Below are 20,459 nucleotides of genomic sequence, written 5' to 3'. Positions count from 1 at the left end.
ATAATAGTTTCAGAAAAAGAAATAGAAATAACACAAGTCAGATGCGATGTCAGTCTCAGTACTTGTAGCTAATTTGTAATTGCATGCTTATTATAACTAAGCACTCTTTAAAAGAAAACTTTAAGTTAAAAAACTCGAAGCAATTTAATGACTTTGAAAATCATTTCGATGCAATTGGACTGCAGAACAATTGACTTGTATGGATGGGGTCGAAGGAATGGATTTGTCATGTCCAACAAAATAGTTGAGGGCAACGATTTTCTGTGAAATTGTCGCTCCACTGGCTCTTGTTGTTCCTGTTGTTGTAAAAGTTTGGATTTCTCGTGGAAAACGCTGTAAAGGGATTTGTTTTATATTATTTTTTTGGTTGTCTTTTCAGCCAGTGCAGTGCAGTGCAGCATGCGTGCGTGGCATGCTGTATGCTGGACAGCAGCTCACACAAGGGGACATTATCGAGTCATTTGTTGTGGGAAAAACAATCAGAGAGAGAGAGAGAGAGAGAGAGAGAGAGAAAAACACTCGAAGAAATCGTCACCTTGGCTCTGGTACTTGAGAGATATGCGAATGCACACTGCAAATGTGTATACAAATAAGGGCTTTAGCATAGTACAGTGAACTGCACTTTTCATACAGCACTTAAGCTGAGTATAAAAACAGTTGTGCCACAGCTTAAGCATCGACAGTTGCCATCAGATTGTGACATTATCCATAATGCGGCTTCCAGGTAAGACCCTTCATCCATTGCCATCACCCTAACTAAATGTTTGCCATTTGCTTATATTAGGTCTTCTATTGTCGTTGGCTGTGTGCTGTTGCTTGGCCTCGCATGTGCTTGGCCAATGCATTGATACCTATGAGCCTGGCTGTAAGTTGACAGCTGAGGTGGGTTACCCACAACGTCATTGCATCGACCCCACCAAGTATTGGCTGTGCCCCACTCTGAATGGAAAAGCGCAACTCTTCAAGTGCCAGACGAATACGGCCTTCAGCCAGGAGAGAAATGCTTGCATATCCTGGGTCGATTGGGTATGGAAACCCTGCGTGGAACCACCAAGTCGTCCAACTGGCTGGCAGCCATGCAATCAAAACTAATAATATGTTTTTAAAGATTTTGAATAAACAAGGCAATTTTAAAGACAATTTGACCTGAATATCAAACTTAAATTACATAATCTGTTGGTGAGTTGAAAAATATTTGATAGACGAAAGGCGAAGCAAGATATATTAAGCAGCGAGTATTCAAGGAATTTTGATCTATTAATTAGTAAATATATAAATGAATTTATGTGCCAGAAAGTTATGATGGGGTTCCTAAGAATTTATAAAGTAGGTACATATTTCCTTAGATTAAGTGTGATGGCAAGTATGATCTCAACATGATTTCAATATAATCTTGATTTTATCTTTATGTGAACTAGAGTCTAGAAAGCTCTCTTTTTATTATTATATCAGGCTTTTGGTAAGATAAAGTGAATACGGATATTATATCTTACAAATAATGAGAAAGTATAGTCAGCGTCGGAGAGTTGAGATACTAAAGATATATGATTAGGAAGCCATATGGTGTAGGCATTTCCTGTTATATCCGTTGTATTCGAGAAGATTTATAATTTGTGTTCTTCGTTTATTGAACTACTTAAGGTTTTATCACTGAGTAAAGTCAATTGCCTCTAAACAAGTGTTTATCTGATCGTGTTTAAAGATGCAATGTCAAGTGCCAGATACCGTTGTGTGATAAGCTATCTGTTAATGGTCGTCTTGTTTGCTGGTAGATGACTCAGGCAGCAACAGTTGCTGCGTATTTCGCGCAGTGTAGAAAACAATTTCAGACTTTTGACGTACGACTGCAATTAGATCACGCCCCTTCAAGTGTTGATAGTTTTAGACAGAGAAATTAAATTCCATGTTCAACGCCTCCAAAACATCTGTCATAAATCAATATTGTTGCATTTGGCAAACTGGTCCCGTTACATTTCCATTTCCACATCACTTGGCACTGGCTTTGGGCTCAAAAAACAAATTCACATTTTTTTGCTCGCATTTTTACGATCTTCTTTTTTTTTTTATTATATTTTCGAACAGTTATTCGTCAGGCCCTTTGTCAGCTCCGAATCGAGCACATCAATAAAACGAGCTGTAAACAGAGTTTTTCCATAGCTTCTCGCTGTGTTTTTCCTTCTATAATTTTTATTTTAATCGAGTGTCCATTTTTTATGCGTGCATGTGGAAAACTGTACAAAAGAAAAAAGATATAACTAACATTTGCATGTTAAAGAACTGACTGCAACAATCCGTATCACACGTCATGTGCAAATTGTAATTGCATCATTTGAGTGCGATGATAAACATATTACTCGTATTTGTATTCAATTATAATTTCGCTTTGACTTCAAAGTAAGCAACACTGTCATAGGAATGGACAGAATTTCAATTTTTAAAAGGGGAATCAATGCAATGCAGCAGAGTCACGGCTGCTCGACAAAGAGATATATGATTCATTACTGAAATGAACAGGCGCTCTAAACTCAAGAGAATAAGGAGAGAGTGATAGAAAACACAGATGTACTGCAGATAAAGAATCAAAATAGAGAGAGAGGAACTTTGAAAAATAGATACTTGAAGAAAGATGGAGAGAAAAATGAGGAAAGGGGAGAGATAGAAATGGCGAGAAGTAGAGAGTTGAAGCGAAAGATATTGAGAGAGAAGGAGAGGGGAGAAATTAAGAAATAGAGAGAGGGAGCGAGAAGGCGAGAGAGACACGGGGAGAAGTAGAGACTAGAAGAATGATAGATAGAAGGCTTAAGATGCAGCGAGGAAGGGAGACAGGAATACGGACAGAAAGAGAGCAGAGAGGAAGAGAGAAGAAAAAAAGTAGAGAGGGGAGAGAGTCAGAGAAAGATAAAGAGGAAGTCACAGAAATGGAAATTGCGATGCGGAGGGAAATAAGAGAAATAAGAGAAATGGGGAAATAAAAGAAATAAATACAGAGAAATTGAGAGAGAGAGCAAGAGACAAATATAAAGAGATAGAAAGGGAGAGCGGAAGACAGAGTGAGAGGGAGAGAGGAAGAGAGAAAGAGAGAGAGCGCGAGAGAGAGGGTAAGAAAGAGGGAGAGAGTGGGGAGATTAGAGATATAGGTACAGGAAAGTATACAATGCGAGAGACAGATAAAGACTGAAAGAAAGGCAGATCGAAAGATATAGAGAGTTGGGAGATATAAATATATAGATTGAGAGAAATATATAGTGATAGAAAGACTGAGATACTGATAAAGTAGAAAAAGAAATGAAGTAAAAGTAGATAGAACAGAAAAAATGAAGTAAAATGAAGAGATACAGACATCGAGAGACACTGCTTTAATAATACCATAAGTAGTTAATATAAACATACAGTAAGTGGGGCAGGTGGGTAACCTTAGTGAGAATCTTACCTTGCCTGAAAAAGTTAAGCAATTCACATAATTTATGCTGCGCTTGATGAACGGAATGTCTTCAATACATGCTTGAGCCTATTCAGGGATCAACATATATATGTTTGAGCTTGGATGTAGTGCGTGCTTTCGCATTGAAGACAAAAGTGCATACAAATTGTGCACTTATGTTTGAAAATCTAGAAATAACTTCAGAACGCTCGAAATTCCACACAAATTAGCATAAATCAACGAAAGCCGCTCCGAAGGCTGGCCGAGCACGGCGGCACGGCAAGGATAACACAAAGCGTTTGAAATGCCCTGGCTGGCTCTGACTGTAGTTGTCCTTGTTGTTGGCGCTGGGCTGCCTGTAGCTTCATTTAATGGCAGACATTAATAACCTGATTTAATTTATGGCCAAAAGCAAACAAAGCCAAGCGAAATGCCTTGCCCAACCCGCCAGCCAGCCACAAGGCCGAGGCCCGACTGCAGCCACAGTGCATTGGCAAGGGCAATTACTCAAGTGTGTAGGTCCTAATATGGCTTAAGGCGGCCCAAAAAAGCTAGTCGAAAAGTGTCGAGCCCGCTCTCGCTCTTTAGCATCTTCACCCAATATCCAGGTGGAAATTTTTCGTTGGCCTGCGACCAAAGATGCCTCAAAGGCAGCGCTTGGAATTAATTAGCTGTTGCTCCGCTTGTTTGTGGCTTGCCAGGGCTATCTCTGGAAATAATTTACAGCAGCCATGTTTATGTCATGAATATGCAAGCACCTCAAGTGGGTGGCTCGTCGTCAGTTGCCCTGCTCCGCCCCGCCCTCTGTGCCCCTTGCAAAAACAATAACAAACGCCGAGCACACAAACAGCGCCATAAACTGGCTGCCAAATAGCAACAGGGCCTGCGTGGAGCCCTCTTTAGATGGCTTAGTCGTATCTGTTTACAGCATCGCGCCACACTTACTTCGTGATTAGTTCCGTTGTTTTGATAAGATAACACGCAGCTTTTGGCTGTATAAAAGCAGCGTATTGGCATTAGCATAGGTCAGTCTTCAAAACAACCTCTTTCAATCATGAACTCTCTGTATCTATTCACTGTCTTCCTGGCTCTGACCAGCTGCTGCATTGCTAGCCCATGGGGCAAGCCTACTGGCCAGCCGGGATGCCAAACTGAGGAGGAGCTCGCCGTGGGCACCTATCGACACTTCTACATCAAGAACCAGTACTGGGTATGCCACGAGCTAGGTGTGCCTGCCTCGCCGGCCTACTGTCCAGTTGCACAGGCCTGGCTGGATGATGTTAAGTCCTGTGTGCCCTATTCCCAATGGTATTGGACAGCACCAGCGGCGCCACCAAGTCAGCCTCTTGCCTAGACGGATCCAAACAACAAACATTTTTCGATTGATTTCTGCAATTTCTGCAAAATAAATCGAAATGCAATTTATTTAATTTTAATTTAAAAGTCCAAATAAAATCTATTTTTGTTTTATTGCGCAAACGCCTCGTAGTTATTTCAATTATTTTTATAGCCCAACAACTTTTGTTCAAACGGATGTAAAAATGTGTATGAATCGGTGTTACGTATACGCCTCGTAGCTATTTGAATAAGAAAAAATTATATATAATAAATAAATTGATGCATATTTGATGGGAAAATGGGGTCTATGAGGCATTCTGCCAGCTATGTTTATTTATCTCCATTCAATAGATTCATAATTAATTGGACTATTTTCAATAGAAAAATATTTTGGCATTTTTCTGTATATATTCTGAACGTTGAATATAGTTTGGAGAAATACGTTTGGCACATCAGTTGAATTCATTAGGCTTAGCTGTATGCGGGGGCAAAATGCGAAATAAACTTAATTAAAAACCAATTTTGGAATAGCGGTCTGAGCGCTGTCAGCCAGCGGCTGCTAATTAAAAATTATTAAAATGGGCAACGGGGCTTGAGCCCGTGGAGGCCTTCGTAACGTCAATTTATCGAATTACGCAAACAATAGAGTGCAAAGGGGGCTATGTTACGCATTGCAGGGATAACGCTGGATTTCCATGGAACCACAGCAATTGCTGGCCAGTCACGCCCACAATCCACGCTTCAGTCCATTTGACCACGCACTCTGCGTAATTGTTCCGCGCGTGAAGCCCATGGATACAGTACAGCACAGCACAGCAAACAAATGCAAATCCTTTGCCAGGGTCGACAGGCCACATGCGTGTGTTTGTGTGTGTGATTGGTCCCTAAAGCGGCTTACGCTTCGTTTGCCTGCAGTCAGCGTCTGCTCCGGCAACGCCTGATTCTGGCTCAACCTGCTGACAACATAAACAACACCCAGTCCAAAAAATTGCGCCTAATTAAATTGGCGACAAATTTTTGTATGTTTTGCCAGTCTTTAATTATGGGACTCTGTGGTTAGCTCCCAGGTGTTAATCCATGTGCCCAATATCCCTAGCTCAACCCACATCAGCTCATCGCTTACAAACCAGAGTGTCAGGAACGTTTGTCAGCCAAGCATCTGTTGGCTATATATTGCTTCAAAGGTCAATAAGCTAGTCATTGCCTATCGTTGCCGAAGTCCATAGCTTGATCAATTTGAAACTAACTACTTAAACTAACTGTCTTAAATGGAACTCAATTCTTTATTTTATTTTCCTTTAAATTTTATAGAAATTAAATTTTTTACTCTTTAGAAAAAAAAATTAAAAAGAAATTAAATTAAAATATGCATATTAAAAAAAGTTAAAAACTTTTTAAAAAAATTATTTCAATTTTCGAAATTTTATAAAACAATTATAAAGAGTTTCCATATATAAAACTGTTTTGTTTCCATAAATTTCTAGCATTAAAATTAATAAAAAAAACCTATGTTGAGGCAGCAGAAGTTTTGTGTATAAAATTTCATAAGTAGTTACTCATATGTCGAATCTATGCAGATAAAGTTTGTAATTTGAAATGAGCCGAAAACAAACATGGGAAACTTTGTGGCTGAATGCAGTTTGATGTTCGCTGCACTTTACCTCAGGCGAAGTTAGTGTCAGCCTTTGCGCTGATTTGGCCCGCAACAGCTGAGCTCAGGCAGTTTATTGTTTCTGGAGCGCCCACAATTTGATACACATACAAATCGATTTAGGTGCGCATGCAAATAGCTCTATTTGCCCGGTGGGTGGCAAAACAAAACACAAAAGAAAATAAAGAAAATGAAAAAACTGTTAACAAAATACTCGTCAGCGGGCGTTGGCTCATTTTGCTGCTGATGTGTATATGTGTGCCAAGGCGGCAGCTGGCAAACAAATTTGCATTTATCGCACACACACACACGCACACTCACACAGACATCAGAACAATGTGCTTATTCACGCCCATGCATAGACATCGATGTCAACATCGACACGAGCTAAAGTAAAAGGCACAAAGTCTAAGTGCATGCTTAAGTGTATACGTATGCTTAGGTACTTGCTGGCACCGCTGTGCACCGCTGCAGCACCACTGCGACTAAACAGTTTGTTTGCACTGCTGCGGCTGTCTCATGCCCATGCTCCAGAGCAGGTGTGTCTGTTTGTTCTTATGTAAATCAGGGTAAACAGCAATCTGCTTTAGTAACGAAGCTTAGGCTCGATTCTCACTCAACGCACACACACAGGAGGACTTCATGTTAGATGCTTAGACACGTGTCTGCTATTGATTGTGATATGTAATACAAATGCGTTATTGATGCCTCGTCGTCAGAGTAGGCCACCCAGCAGAGTTCCTTTGATCTCAACACCAGCAACATGGACACGTCTACTGCTATTGCGACTTCCCACACACTCTGTCCGCATAATGTTGTCCAAACGAGACAAGGCAGGCTGCCTTCATTAAATGCGCACGGCCTCAAGGTATGCAGCAAAAAATGCAAAGCGAGCATCTCGCTTAAGATATGCCAAGTGCGTGTCCAATTCTTAAGTTGACAGCAGAAAAAAAAGAAAAAAGGGCTGACAGCGCATAAAGTAGAGCAGGAAACACCTGAAGGCGCAAAGAGCAACGAAAGAGTTGACAAAGAGAAGGCAACAAACACTCTGAACGTACGAATTAAGAGCTAAGCAAAAAAACTGCAATCGATTGGATTATATGGCGTATTAAATCCGACTATTTCGTTTAACTTTAAAAGAAGAAACGAAGAATACGCTCCAGGGTGGACTGAAGAAACGATAAGTAGATTGCTCAGATGGAAAACTTAGCAACAAGCTTGAATTTCCAGCTGAGAATGCGATGTAAGCTAACGTAAATGAAAATATGCCTACTTACGGACATACAGATGAGAATATACATCGATGCATGAAACTATAAAGATATCAATACATGCATATATACATACTTGAGAATATACATATATATAAATATATTGATGTATATGAGTATACATACATATGTGTATATAAAAACATACAAACATGCATACATATATACATGAGAATATGCGTTGATGAATGAGACTATAAAGACATAAATACATACACAGACTTGAGAATATACATATACATAATTGAGAATATACATACATACATACATAGATACATACATATAAACAAGTCCATTATTCCATTCCATATATATTTTATTTCAGACTACTTTCGATTTATCATCTCTCTCTATGACTACAAGCTGCTATTCGAATCAAACACAGTAAATTGTATTATTGAGCAAATCACGATTCAAGAAGCATTTCTCATAGAAATAAGATTCAAATAAGTTGAAGCTAAATTCCTCCATCATTGTTTGAAATGGAATTTCAATTTCATATCGGAAATGCTAATCTCATTGCTCATTGCATCAGAGCTATGCATTGTTATACGTTATACCAAAGTGCGACAACATAGTCGAATGCTTAGTTACTATTTCAGAGGTAGTTATTGGCCCAAAATAGTAACCACAGCAGTAGAATTTAGTTTACATATAAATAGACATGAACTGAAATAGATGGGAGCAGAATGTTATCTATTTATATTTACCTGTCAGCCAGGTGCTGGAATGGAAGTAGGCCAGACCTGAAACACGTGAATAATTGCAACTGAAGCGAGGATGATAAGTTAAGGTGCACAACAATCGAATGGCAATAAAGTAACAACAGCAACAACAACAATACAATACGAATGCAAATGCAATAACAAAACTCAAATTGCAAATGCGGCGGAAATTGAAATCGAAGGCGTTGAAGTGATTTCGTCTCACGAACATTCAATTGAAATTGCAAAAAGACCACCTCCCCCCAGCCGGCCGGAAAATGTTGGATAAACAGCAGCTGCCGATAGTTGCCGGGCTTCAATTGGATGGGGTTGACATCCGAAAGCTAGGTGGATAACGGGACTGAAACACCTTTTGCAACATACTGGGCGCCTGGCTGATTTCTGGCTTCTGACAACGCGATTTTGTGGCACTTTTTCGGTTGCATGCAATTTTAATGCGATTTTCGATGTGATTTGTAACCAAAAAATAAGCCAAACAAAGTTTTCAGCACAAAACTGTGAAGTTGTTATACCCTGTAACCAAGGCCACTACATTGGGCTTATTCATTGTAACGTTTAGAAGCATCATTCGGCTAGATATATATATCAGAGATTTTTGTACAAACAAGAGTTTATTTCACTTGTCGTAAGCTTGATCAAACAATTAGGCCGTGGCTCTAGGGTATTGCCTAGTTGGCCACTAGAGTTCGCTGACTTTGTTGTTGTTGTCGCTTGTTAAGTGCAAATATAAATTCAACGGCGCCATAAAATACAAATGCAAGGCGCCGAGATGTTGGTGGGAGAACGCGGCTGGAGGGGGCTAGGTCAAATATTTATTTGTTGCAGCGCAGCAAATTTCATGCTGCATACTTTCATGCGCCGCTGGGCTGGTCGGGCGAAGCATAAAACCTTCCGTTGCCATTCAAGTGGAAAAGTTTAAGCCAACTTAACAGCGAGCAGCATGAGCACCCGACCCAAACAAGTCCTGCTCCGGTATGTCCTCTGGTAGGAATGCGCACGCTGAAAATCAGCCAAAGAGTAGACCCAATAAGGGTAGCTTCCTGCTTCAGCTGCGCGGGCAGCGGGCTCAAGTGGTTTTGTGGCTGGTGCCGCTTAAGTTCACTTCTGTAGCGGCTGTCGCCGAGCTCAAGAACGGAATGTGGAGGCGAAAACAGGAAAAAGGACAGAAAAAATGAGGAGGGGTAGTGAAAAAATGCCAATTATGGGCATTCGATAGGAAGTGCCGTGCAAATAGCTCAAGGCAAAGCAAAAGCTGAAATATTGTTGCATGCTTCTTGGCGCATTGCGTATACGCCGTGTCTGTCGCAGGCAGTTAGGTTTATGGTAGCACTGTTTATGTTGACACACACATACACACACTCGCACACAAACGTAATTAAAATAACAACAGCGTTGACCCATGTCCGTCAAAGTGCGGAAACGGAAGTTGTGTGCCGTTGACTGCGCGCTGCTGGCCGTTGTGCCAAAGTTCAGCTAGCCCGTTGGCTGGCAATTCAAATGCATAAGTTGCAAAACTCTCGAGTTGCCCAGGCCGCAAAACCATTGCAAACTCAATTAAATCTGAGCACCGTTGCGACAGCTTCATGGCCCTTAACTACAGGCCAAGTTCTCGACGCGACAGTCGACTGGACACTCACTTTGGCACTGTGTGTGTGTGTGTGTGTGTGTGTTGATAACATACGACAATTGTGACTTTAAAAATCCCTTTTCGTAGCTTCGGTGCACAACTTGTGCAGGATTAATGGTCCAGGCGGCACACCAAGCCAAGCAATTAAAATGCAGCAACAGCAACAGCAATAGCAACAGCAGTGGCAACAGCAGCTGCAGCTGCACCAGCAGTCGGAAATGGTGCAGAAAAATTGCTGTGACTTGGAGAGCGTATTTGAAATTCGCATGTGTGACAGCACAGTGTCGCAACGGAGATAGCCGGACCCGTTTTAAACTGGGCAGCACTTGACTTCAGGCTCAAAAGAGAACGCGAGAGAATGGGGCAAGGGCAGCGCCACGTTTTTACCCGCAACAACAGCCAAAGACAAATAATGCAATTTCCTGACTAACTCATTTGGGGGCACAATGGCGCAGTTGTCATGGTTGTTGTTGTTATTGTTGCGCTTCTGCAGCAGCTTCGTGTCACTGACACTTCAACTTCACACACACACACTATGTATGCATATGTATGTTTATGTGTGTGTCGGCATGTGTCCAAGTATGTGCAGTGAACTGTATCGCACTCAGGCATTTATTACCTAGGCAATAGAGTCGCATGTAGCGAGCGTTTAGCCCTCGGTTGGATTCATCTTGTGTCCGACGTTGCGTAACTGAATGCGTACTTATCCGTGAGGCTCTGAAGAGTCAACTGTTTAGAGTTATGTTGAAGTCTTTTTGTTACGGCTACCAACAAATTGCTTACCTGTAGCAAATTGGGCTTACACTGAACGTTCCTTTTCTTTTTATATCTACATATATATTACAAATTACTATGTTTCTCTGCCTACAACTGAAATGCGGACTTAATGCCTTATTCAGAGTTATTGGAGGGAGTATATACTGATGCAGCTAAATTGATTAAAAATGCAATAGATGAAAGACAGCAAGACGAACATAGCAAGACACTGATGTATTTTTATCACTCACTGAATGAGTATACAAATTTAATTGAGCAGCTGCCTTTTATCAGTTAAGATGTATGAAAATAGTTAGCTGTCATTTGAGACAAGTGAAAAGAAAGTGGAAGAGCAGCAGCTGCACATTAGATAAGATAGCATGTGCTTTGTTTTGTTTTGTTTTTAAAACACAACAACAAACATTACTCACCTTGCTGGCATTTCCAAAAACTGTTATTTCCCATTTCGAGCATAAACAACATAAATAAATCTAACAAAACTAATGCGCTTGAATGTCCAAGTTAAAACTCATTTTGAACTCACTGAAAGTTGACACAACACACGCACACAGGTTGACCGCTTCCCTTAGTTCTCTGCTCTGCAATTTGCCATTTCGTGTTGTTTTGTTGAGGTTCAAATGTGCGGTGACAATTGTTTTTTTTTTTTTTTTCTGCTAGCTCAAATGGCACACACACACACAAATACACATGCCACAAATGTGTTTGCGCTTCAGTTTGCAATTTTTCTTGCAAAAAGCTTTCATTTTAACCTCCTGCATTGTGGTCTGGTCTCCATGTAATTTTCCTCTTGCCCGGAAGTTCAATTTTCTAGTGTTTTTTTTGTTTTATTTTTTTTTTGGCGTAGTTAGTTGATAGCCCTTATCGAGCTGCGTTTATTGATCCGCTGTATCTTATCAATTGTATAGTTAATTATTTTGTAATCAATTTTAAATTTATAATTTCCATTCAATTTAGTTGTATTTAATCATGATAAAGTCGCTTTATAGAAAAAATAGAAACGGTAGAATGGAAAATTAAAAATGCTCGGCGGACAGTATCAATCGCCGTTAGATAACCTTTTATTGGCCGTCGGTTAATTGCAGCCGCGCACAGAGCGGAATGTCTGCCAATCGAAGCAGCCCAGGTATCCATCCTGCTTGACGAACACCAGGTCGTCAACACAGGTCAGCTCCACAGGATCGGCACCCTCTTCGGTGCACAGCCAGAAGTTGTTTAGATTTTGGCTTGTCTGAGGCTGCAGCAGATTGATTCCCGTGCAGGGGCCCACAGTTATGTCTAAGTTGACACAGTTTGGATTCATTAGCTTCGCGGGTATGCAGCCCGAGTCGGTGGCATTGCGCACAAAATAATATCCCTCATTGCACTCCGTAAGTATCGGCACTCCGTCCCAGCAGAAATAATATGCATGCAAATTGTCAGTGGCCCATAATTCGTCTTCATTTAAACAGGTGTCCGGAACAATAGTTGTGGAGTCCTCGTCCGAATCGAGGCTGGCTGCGCTGCTGAGCGCCAATAGCACCACGAATGTTAAAATAACTGTAAATGGATCATAAGTACATAATTATTACTAAGCAAGAGGTATATGTCTAAGATAACCTAACTTAAGAACTTTTACTTAAAATAGTCTGGTTTGGAATTATTTTATTAATAGTAAAATTTCAGTTTAGCATTGAGGTTGTGAGTTCTAATCTTGTGAAAGGACTTTATTTATTGATCGCGGAGATGACTGCACTTTGAACAATTATATGATTAGGTACTATTGTGTATATATATATTGTATACATTGGAGCGTATGTGTGCATGTGTCTTTCAGTATGTATGTACGCATATTGAGGTGCCTAGGAAGTAGGCCACTTGGTGATGCTTAACACAATCGTAATGAATTACTGCACTATAGCTTTTTCATATGTGAATTCGAATGTTGTAACTTGTCCAATCTACATATATTATGCGAGTACTTCAAAATATATATGATTTTTTTTGCTGTTACTTAAACTGATCTTTGATTTGATTTCAAGAGAACACAATTCAAACTGTTTATTTCACTTTTTCCTTTATTCTTCTTTAGGTTTTAGCACTTTTTATTTAAAAAACTTAAGCTTCACCTTTGAGCATGTTGAGTTTTGTACACTAGAAAATGGACTAAATTCATTTGACGCTACTGCTGGGAAATTTATAACTTTTTCTGAAAAAAAAATAATCATGAGACTTATCTTGCACCTCAATTGATATCAACTCTTCAATGACTTATTGACAATGGTTTACTGATGCCGCATATAATACGCACCGGGAGCCGGTTATCGGACGCATTACAAAGCAGATAGCTGTCAGTAATTTTTCAATTTTTGGTTACGAAGAATTTCTTTATTATTTTAGATTTTGTTGGGCACTTATCATTTGAAGTGGCCTGGCAAATTCCAAAATGAGAATCCATTTGCTGCGTATTTATTAAGAATTTCGCTCGTCAGCTGCTGCGCATGTGCATGTAAAGTTTTAATAGAATTTGATGCCACATGGCCTATTGGAATTTATGTCGATTATGTTGTCAACTTTTGCTACCAGAAGTTTCTCTATTTAAACTTGCTGCGCGTAAAATAGACTGCGAAAAGTGGCTGCCACAGAGCCGAGTCGAGGCGAGAGTAAGACTGAGGTTGGGCTGAGGCAGAGCTAAACTGAGCTGAGCTGGCTGCCACTTCAGGAACGACAGCGGAACGCCCGGTAAGAAGTTCAATTGACAACGTGACTCAACAACAAAGAAAACTCAGCGAAAGCAAATGGAGAACTTTTTCTTGCAGGTAATATGGCCTAGGCCCAAGTCCGCATCTGGGCTCGATTGCTGGTTCGCTGTCTGGAATTTCGCTGTAAGCGAAATCAATTAGAACTTTTGACAGCAGCTGCACCTGCAGAGGGCTGCTGCCTGCACGGCGAGGCATTTCTGGTGCTTGTCATGTGGCTCGGGAGTTTGTAATTAAATTTTGTCTGATTGCCCTGCAGCAATAATTTCCAATTTACCTTCATTTGAAAGGCAATTAATGTTATGCTATCGCATTGATAAGGCCCTTGTCACCTTTTGTCTTCTTTTTTTTTTTGATTTTATTTTTTATTTTTATGCTTAGTTCTGTCTGATTCTTCTTTCGGTAGTCGAATTTTACGCTGATTTCATTTTAGTGACTGAATCACAGTGTAAATTCAAAATTTAGTGACGCACATTGATTGGAATTCTGACTGCAAAAGTCACTTATGAACTACTAAGAGTTTAAGAGTTCTTTGAAATCATTATAAGTTTATTTTTATATTTTTATTTTAAGCGAATGCTTTTTACCAATTTAACTCAACCGAAGAAAGAAGTCAATAACAGTAGAAATAATAAATAAGATAAGAGTAAGAGGAAAATAGCGTGACCAAGAAATATATCATTAAGAGTATTAAAAAATGTAAAGTTAATCATTTTAAAAACTCATTTTATTTGCAGTAACTATAACTAATAACTTATAACTTATATATAGAGCTGTGCATATAAACCTGCTACACCCACTGCTCTGTGTCACTTAACTTGTCGTTCTCTGTAGACCCTAGCTTAATTTAAGATAATTTCTTAGGGGAGTTTTATTTAGAATCACATAAAAAAGCACATAATTGGATAAGAAACTACTGCCACATTGTAATTCCCTATGAAAATAAATAAATACTTTACTTTTAATATATATAGAGCATGCAATTCACAAATAGAAAACTTTGAGCTCTGCCTCATTGTCTAATCAGTAAACATACTTAAAATGAAATGGTACACAGCTGCCGAACGTCACAGCTTCAGTACGCCCAAAAGTCTTGACAATGTGACAATGGGAATACCAGAAGATAAAAGCAAAAGCAATGACACGACTGCAATGAGTATAAAAATGAATGGCAATAGCTCCGTATCAATCAGTCAATGTTTTTGTGTCGTACTGTGAATACGTGCCTTTAAAGGATAGCAGATCATATATTCATATATTACATTGATGAACCAAATACCACTGCTTATAGAGACGTAAAATAATAACAAAATAACAATAATACGAGCACATTTAAAGGGAATTCGTGACAGTGTTGTGCCCATAAAAAGTTGCCGATGAAATTATTTATGAGAAATGTGTGGACTGCCGAGAAACGAGTGAAGCTGCATCACAGATATGTGATGACGATGATGATGTTGAGTATGATGGTGATGTTGCGGGTTGCGGACGCATCCGTTGAGGCCACGAATGCAACATGCAAACATGCCACGAACATGTGGGGCGATCCGAATCCCAACATATTCTACGTATGCTCTGTGGCGGACCAAATGCCGCTGCAGCTGCATTGCCCACAGGGCCGGGGTTTTTTCAATGGCCACGGCCATCTGGGCTGCCTGCCCTATGACCACTGGCCAGCCTGTCGGCCCACTGTAGAGCTAACGTCCAGCTGCAATAGCAGCACGGTGCACGCAAAGGACCAGCCATGGGCCGCGCTGGATCCCAATCAATTCTACATGTGTCCGGGTGTTAAGGCCACGCCTCTGTTGCTCGACTGTACATCCGGTAAAGGATTCGTGCAAACGGCAAAAACACGGGGCTGTGCGGAGTGGTCACATTGGCGCCGAGAGATGCAGTGCGAGGCTTATTACTGAACAAAATCCGCCAGCCTGCATCCACATCTCACTGAAAGTAAATGCCATGGGCTGCACTCAAAATATGATATGTAGTCCATATGCATAATAATAACCAGCCCAAAAAATATCACCAACATTGTGTTTATGTGTTTCCATATATATAAAAATTGTGCAATTTGATATTGGTATTTATATATGCATATTGATATTTGTATTTAAATGTCATCTCTGTTGTTCTAAAATACGAAAAACTGAATCGAAATACGCGTGCTGCAAACCGAAATTGAAAAGTGATGCTAACTATAAATAAATTAAATCCTTTTGTTGTTGTTTGTGTTTCAATGTATATAATTAGCATAAAATTCTAAGGATTATTTAACTATTGAAAAATTATTTTTGTTTGTGTTTTTGCTAGTTCGTAAGTCCTTAAAGTGATTTTTTGATAATAGGATTAAATAATTCCATGTCTTCAGTGACAATTGGTGGAACGTACATTCCGTGCATATCAATTAAATTCTTTTGCAATAATTTCCAATTTGAAATCAGCTTATTTATTTTTTGTATTTACAATGCACGCAAATAAATAATAAAATATAATTATGATGATATAGGTATTGTTTGATAAAAAAAATGGATGTTATATTAATAAAATATTTTATGGACTTTGAAAAATTTATTGACTAACGAAAAATTTATAGAAATTCTGTAATGTTTGATAAAGAGAGAGGCAAACTATTGTTTAAATATTTTTATTTTTAAAGCTAATGCCTTTGAAATTTCTCTCAGTGCATTGGCATATCGAGTTGCTTCAAAGGAAGCTGCAAAAGCGAATATAACCAGAAACATAAAGCACAAAGACAGTGAGTGGGTGTGATCCATATCGAAATCGTATACTCTTTACCCGACGGCCAAGGGAGCTAATAAAAAGCCTTTACATCTCGCAAGCATATTCTTCCATGGTTCGTGGTCAGATAGTCAGGATTGCTGTTGTGACGAGTTGTTGGAATTGATGCGCTTAGTCATCATTTTCGTATTTATGTGTTTTTACTTGTGTGTGTTCTTTTCACCTGTCTGCTGTGTGCTATTGCTGGAGCGTTCTCTTTTACAGTTATGAGGCTGGACCGTAAAACATGGGTGCATGCAGCTGCTGCTAGTGGCATAAAAAAGAACAAGTGGAGCAGCGCGCTTTATCGGAAATTGCATTTTGCTTTGATCTCTCGCCACGTCAGGAAATTACGACCGATGGTGGCGACAGGTGCACGGCTCTGTTCATATCATAATCAATGTTCAATATGCATTTACAATATCATTTTCTTACCGCTGTTACTTAAGCCACTTTTTCTTCTATTAAATCGAATTTAATATTAATTGTATAATGAATCATGTTTTCAATATTCGACATAATAGTTTAGCTATAACTGATTTATTAATGTCAAAAATTTGGCTTGCACAAAAAATTGAATTTTTTTTTTTAGATTTTCCCCAATAATGATTCGTGTAATATTTCCCATATACTGCAAATATCTTGAAATACTGAGTCAAAATGAAAGGTAGCCGAGCAATTAATTAACTGAAAGCTACACACAGGTAGCTCGTGGAGGGCAGGTGGGCTTAGTACAGATTTGCATGTGGTATATACGCTCGAAATGTGGACAAAAATGCAATGCAAACTGCAATGGATGCAAATGGAAACTGGGGCCAGAGCAGGCTAAAATATGCGTGAAATGCAAACAAGCTGACGGAGCTAGTCGGTGGTAGGTGAGTTGAACGTGTGTGTGTGTGTGTGTGGGCATGTGGGTGGACGGATATGTTTGTATGTGCTGTGGCATAAACCCATTTACAGGTGTTTGCCCAGAGTCAACAGGAGTCATCGCCGATGCAGGCGCAGCCAGTCGTAAAACATTTGTCACATTTACATTAAGAGCAACGCTACGCAGCAGAGGGCTGCTGCTGCCCCACAGCATAGTAGTATAGCAAATTCACGTTGTTGCTGCTCTGGTGGATTGTGGCCACTGTAGTGCATATCCCTGCTGCCGGCTGCCGGCGACCGGTTGCTATCTGCATACAGCAACCCCACACCCACGCCTATGCAATTTATTTGCGCACTGCACTTGCCAATTAATTCTTATCTCAGCAGCCATGCGGGTCGTTTTCTCGGCGACTGCATAAATCAATGTGCTCGAGGTGATAACTCATATACGATTGAGGCTCTTCTCCATTTATTCAGCACACACAAATCGTGACCAAGCCGGAGAAACTAGCTCGTTCCTTTGCCTGTTCGAAGTGTAGACTGTCAAGTCGTGCGGCTACAGCTGCAGCTCACTCAATTTCATGGTGTCAAATGTGCACGTATGCATACTCACACCATTACATCCACGCTCACGCACACATATATGTTGCCGCCTATTAAAGTGCTTTTTCCGGCACCAGCATATTGCATTTGCTGCATTGCATCCTTTTTGGGAGTCCAGCGGCGTCTAATTGAGTTGCATTGCTATAATGACTGACAGTAGGATGGATAGGCCTGACGTATCGTGAAGGGAGTCCTAATTGAAAAGTGTTGTTCGTTAAAGCGCCAAAAGCAGTCATTGATACGGCTCAATGAAAATAAATGGACTATCACTAAAGTACAAGGAACCATTTGTCTATATATGCGCGTGGATTTTAAGTCTAGCGTTGCCAGACTTGGGTTAAAGGGACGTAAGCATGTGAATGACATTTATTAAAGCATTTTCATTTTATTATTAATTATTCAAATTAAACAAGGCAGTGCATAAATGTAGATCTGATTAAGATGCACTAAGCTCGTTATCATGATAGCCAATTAATTAGTGTAGAGTAGAGTGCATGTTTCTAGCCTGTGAAATGCAGTTAATCAACTTTTCGATCAGTTAACAATAATCCTGGTCACGCCTTGTCTGCGCCCAGCGTTAATTCATATAATTAAAGGCGTCCAATTACCGCAGCCTTTTTTTTTTCATATTCCCTTCCGTTTAACTCTCAGGCAGCTGTCAGCAACAGCCGCACCTGAGGCCGGGGCCCGTTTCCGGGGTGTTGATTGTCAAGTGGAAGCATTGAGGTTAGGGCCTAGCACCGTTTGCCGTTTGCCTTGGCACACGCAACGACATCGTCGATGCCGCTGGGAAATGTGCGCGCTCTGGTAATTAATTATGCCAGTTGAAATGACGGCGCAGAAAATGCTCGTATTTTGCATATATAACAGCGAAGGGCAGCTATAGAAAAATGGCCGCGTTTTGCGGTGACTAGCTAGCCGGCAAACGGAAACGGAAATAAGTACAAACAGTTGGCGGCAGCGGCAGCGGCAGCGGCAGCGACAACAACAGAAAATAAACAAAAAAGTCACTTGGAATTTGCCGAAATGATTTATTAGCAACGACAATTTCATTTTTCATAGCCAAGACGGCGGCCAAAATAAGAAATGCTCCTATAATTTGCTTGTTGACAAAAACGTAACAATTCTACATGCAGCTAAATGCGTATTTCCGGCCGGACGTTAGCAGCCATTGCGTGAGACAGCGCCAGCACATCCGTTTGCCTGTCGGCTTCTTATTTTATCAGCTTTTCTCGTCTATTTTAGTTTTCTGCTTTTTTTTTTTTGGATAAAAGCTTTTGATGGCGCAAGCGTTAGCATTGTTAATCACGGCTGTCGTAAAGGATATTGCCATCCTTTGAGTTCAAGTATGAGATGTTGCTAAAGTTAGCCATTTGGCTCTTAAGAGCGAACCCAGCCAGCCACTGGGTGATTTTAAAAACCGCAAGGAAACAATAAATTTGCAACAATGTGAAACGGAAATGTTTGTTACGGAAATGGAGGAAGCGCAGCCAACGACACCAGCGACTGCAGCTGCATCTGCCGGTGTTGCCCTTGCGATTGTCGCACGGCGCAACTCAAACGAAAAAAGCAATTGGCGCACGGCGAACAAAGAATATTCGGTAATGCATTGCTCGACAAAAAGTTACCCTACAAAAATATGTGAAGTTTCTTTTCATATAAATAAGAACATTTATATATGTTTTTATGTGTTAAAAAATTTATTTTACAATTCTCCTAGTTTTCTTTTTTTAATTTTTAAATACTTTACCTTTTTTGTCTATGATACCCAAACTACCAACGCATTAGGGTGCATGAAAGAGCAAAAAAAAAATATTGCTAAGAGCGAACTTCAGTAATAGCTAGTAAATTTTATTACGGCCGTTTGGATGCTGGACGCTGCATAGCTGGTCCTGCAGCCCAGTCACCGGCACATAAATTATGCATATTTAGCTGAGCGAAATTGAAAACTAATTAATTACACTTGCAGCCGGAAGCGCTGGCAGGGCAAACGCCAGACTCGCCAGGCGAAACAGCTAAAGAAAAATGTTGTTCAACTTTATAATTGCCAGCATCAAGTGTTTTCCAAATTGCTCTTGGCTCTAATTATGGTAGAGAAGTGGCTGAAACGTGAGACATTTTGAGCCGGCCAAAGGGTCGCTTATGTTTGCACTCGCACTCGCACTCGCAATCACTTTACCCTGCCTGAATTTGGAGAATGGGACCCGAAACTCAAAGTAAAAGTTGAGACACTTGTTGGTTATTATTTGGACCGAGCTACCGAGCTGCCTACAACTGAAATATATTACTGCCAACTTTGAGGCGTCATTTAAGGTGGATATGGGCGAAGTTCAGAGGCTGTTTAAACACAAAACGCCCCTCGGTTGTCTAACAAGGCAAGTTTAATTAATTCAAGCGAGCTGAAGGCCTACGAGTACACTTTAAGCTTGGCTCTTGTAAGGGGATTACAAATTTTATGGAATTAATAAGCTAGTTTAACAGTTCAGCCATCTGAATGAAAGGATTAAAATAGTAGTATGACAAGTGGCTTAAGGCAACTCCCGAGTACAACACCGACATTTGCAAGGCGGGCCTTAACACAATTATAATCAAATACGATTTGATTTGATTATTAGAGCTTAAGTCGTTATGAATTGCAATAGGAATAATAAATATTTTAGAATTTA

The 20,459-nt window shown here is 40.1% G+C and overlaps 4 protein-coding genes across 4 annotated transcripts; 3 read left to right on the top strand and 1 right to left on the bottom strand.

The window, feature by feature from the left end:
• Positions 1–211: 211 nt before the first annotated feature.
• Positions 212–1,146, top strand: LOC111601995. The gene is made up of 2 exons (XM_023318883.2): positions 212–724; positions 785–1,146. Exons 1-2 carry the CDS (start codon positions 712–714, stop codon positions 1,090–1,092), a joined length of 321 nt encoding a protein of 106 aa, XP_023174651.1. The 5' UTR covers positions 212–711; the 3' UTR covers positions 1,093–1,146.
• A 3,314-nt stretch (positions 1,147–4,460) lies between these two features.
• LOC111602022 lies at positions 4,461–4,813 on the top strand. Its single transcript, XM_023318922.2, has one exon. The coding sequence runs from the start codon at positions 4,476–4,478 to the stop codon at positions 4,773–4,775; it is 300 nt and encodes a 99-aa protein (XP_023174690.1). The 5' UTR covers positions 4,461–4,475; the 3' UTR covers positions 4,776–4,813.
• A 7,069-nt stretch (positions 4,814–11,882) lies between these two features.
• LOC111601968 lies at positions 11,883–12,925 on the bottom strand. Its single transcript, XM_023318842.2, has 2 exons — positions 12,916–12,925; positions 11,883–12,346 (listed from the first exon to the last, which is right to left on the bottom strand). Exons 1-2 carry the CDS (start codon positions 12,923–12,925, stop codon positions 11,883–11,885), a joined length of 474 nt encoding a protein of 157 aa, XP_023174610.1.
• Positions 12,926–14,851: 1,926 nt separating this feature from the next.
• LOC111602023 lies at positions 14,852–15,593 on the top strand. The gene has a single exon (XM_023318923.2). The coding sequence runs from the start codon at positions 14,922–14,924 to the stop codon at positions 15,456–15,458; it is 537 nt and encodes a 178-aa protein (XP_023174691.1). The 5' UTR covers positions 14,852–14,921; the 3' UTR covers positions 15,459–15,593.
• The last annotated feature ends 4,866 nt before the right edge of the window (positions 15,594–20,459 follow it).

Source organism: Drosophila hydei, unplaced genomic scaffold (genome assembly GCF_003285905.1).
Source record: "Drosophila hydei strain 15085-1641.00,03,60 unplaced genomic scaffold, DhydRS2 tig00008119-arrow-pilon, whole genome shotgun sequence".
Classification (NCBI taxonomy): Eukaryota; Metazoa; Arthropoda; class Insecta; order Diptera; family Drosophilidae; genus Drosophila; species Drosophila hydei.
Note: the sequence above shows the minus strand (reverse complement) of the source record. Positions and strands in the feature narration are given on the sequence as shown.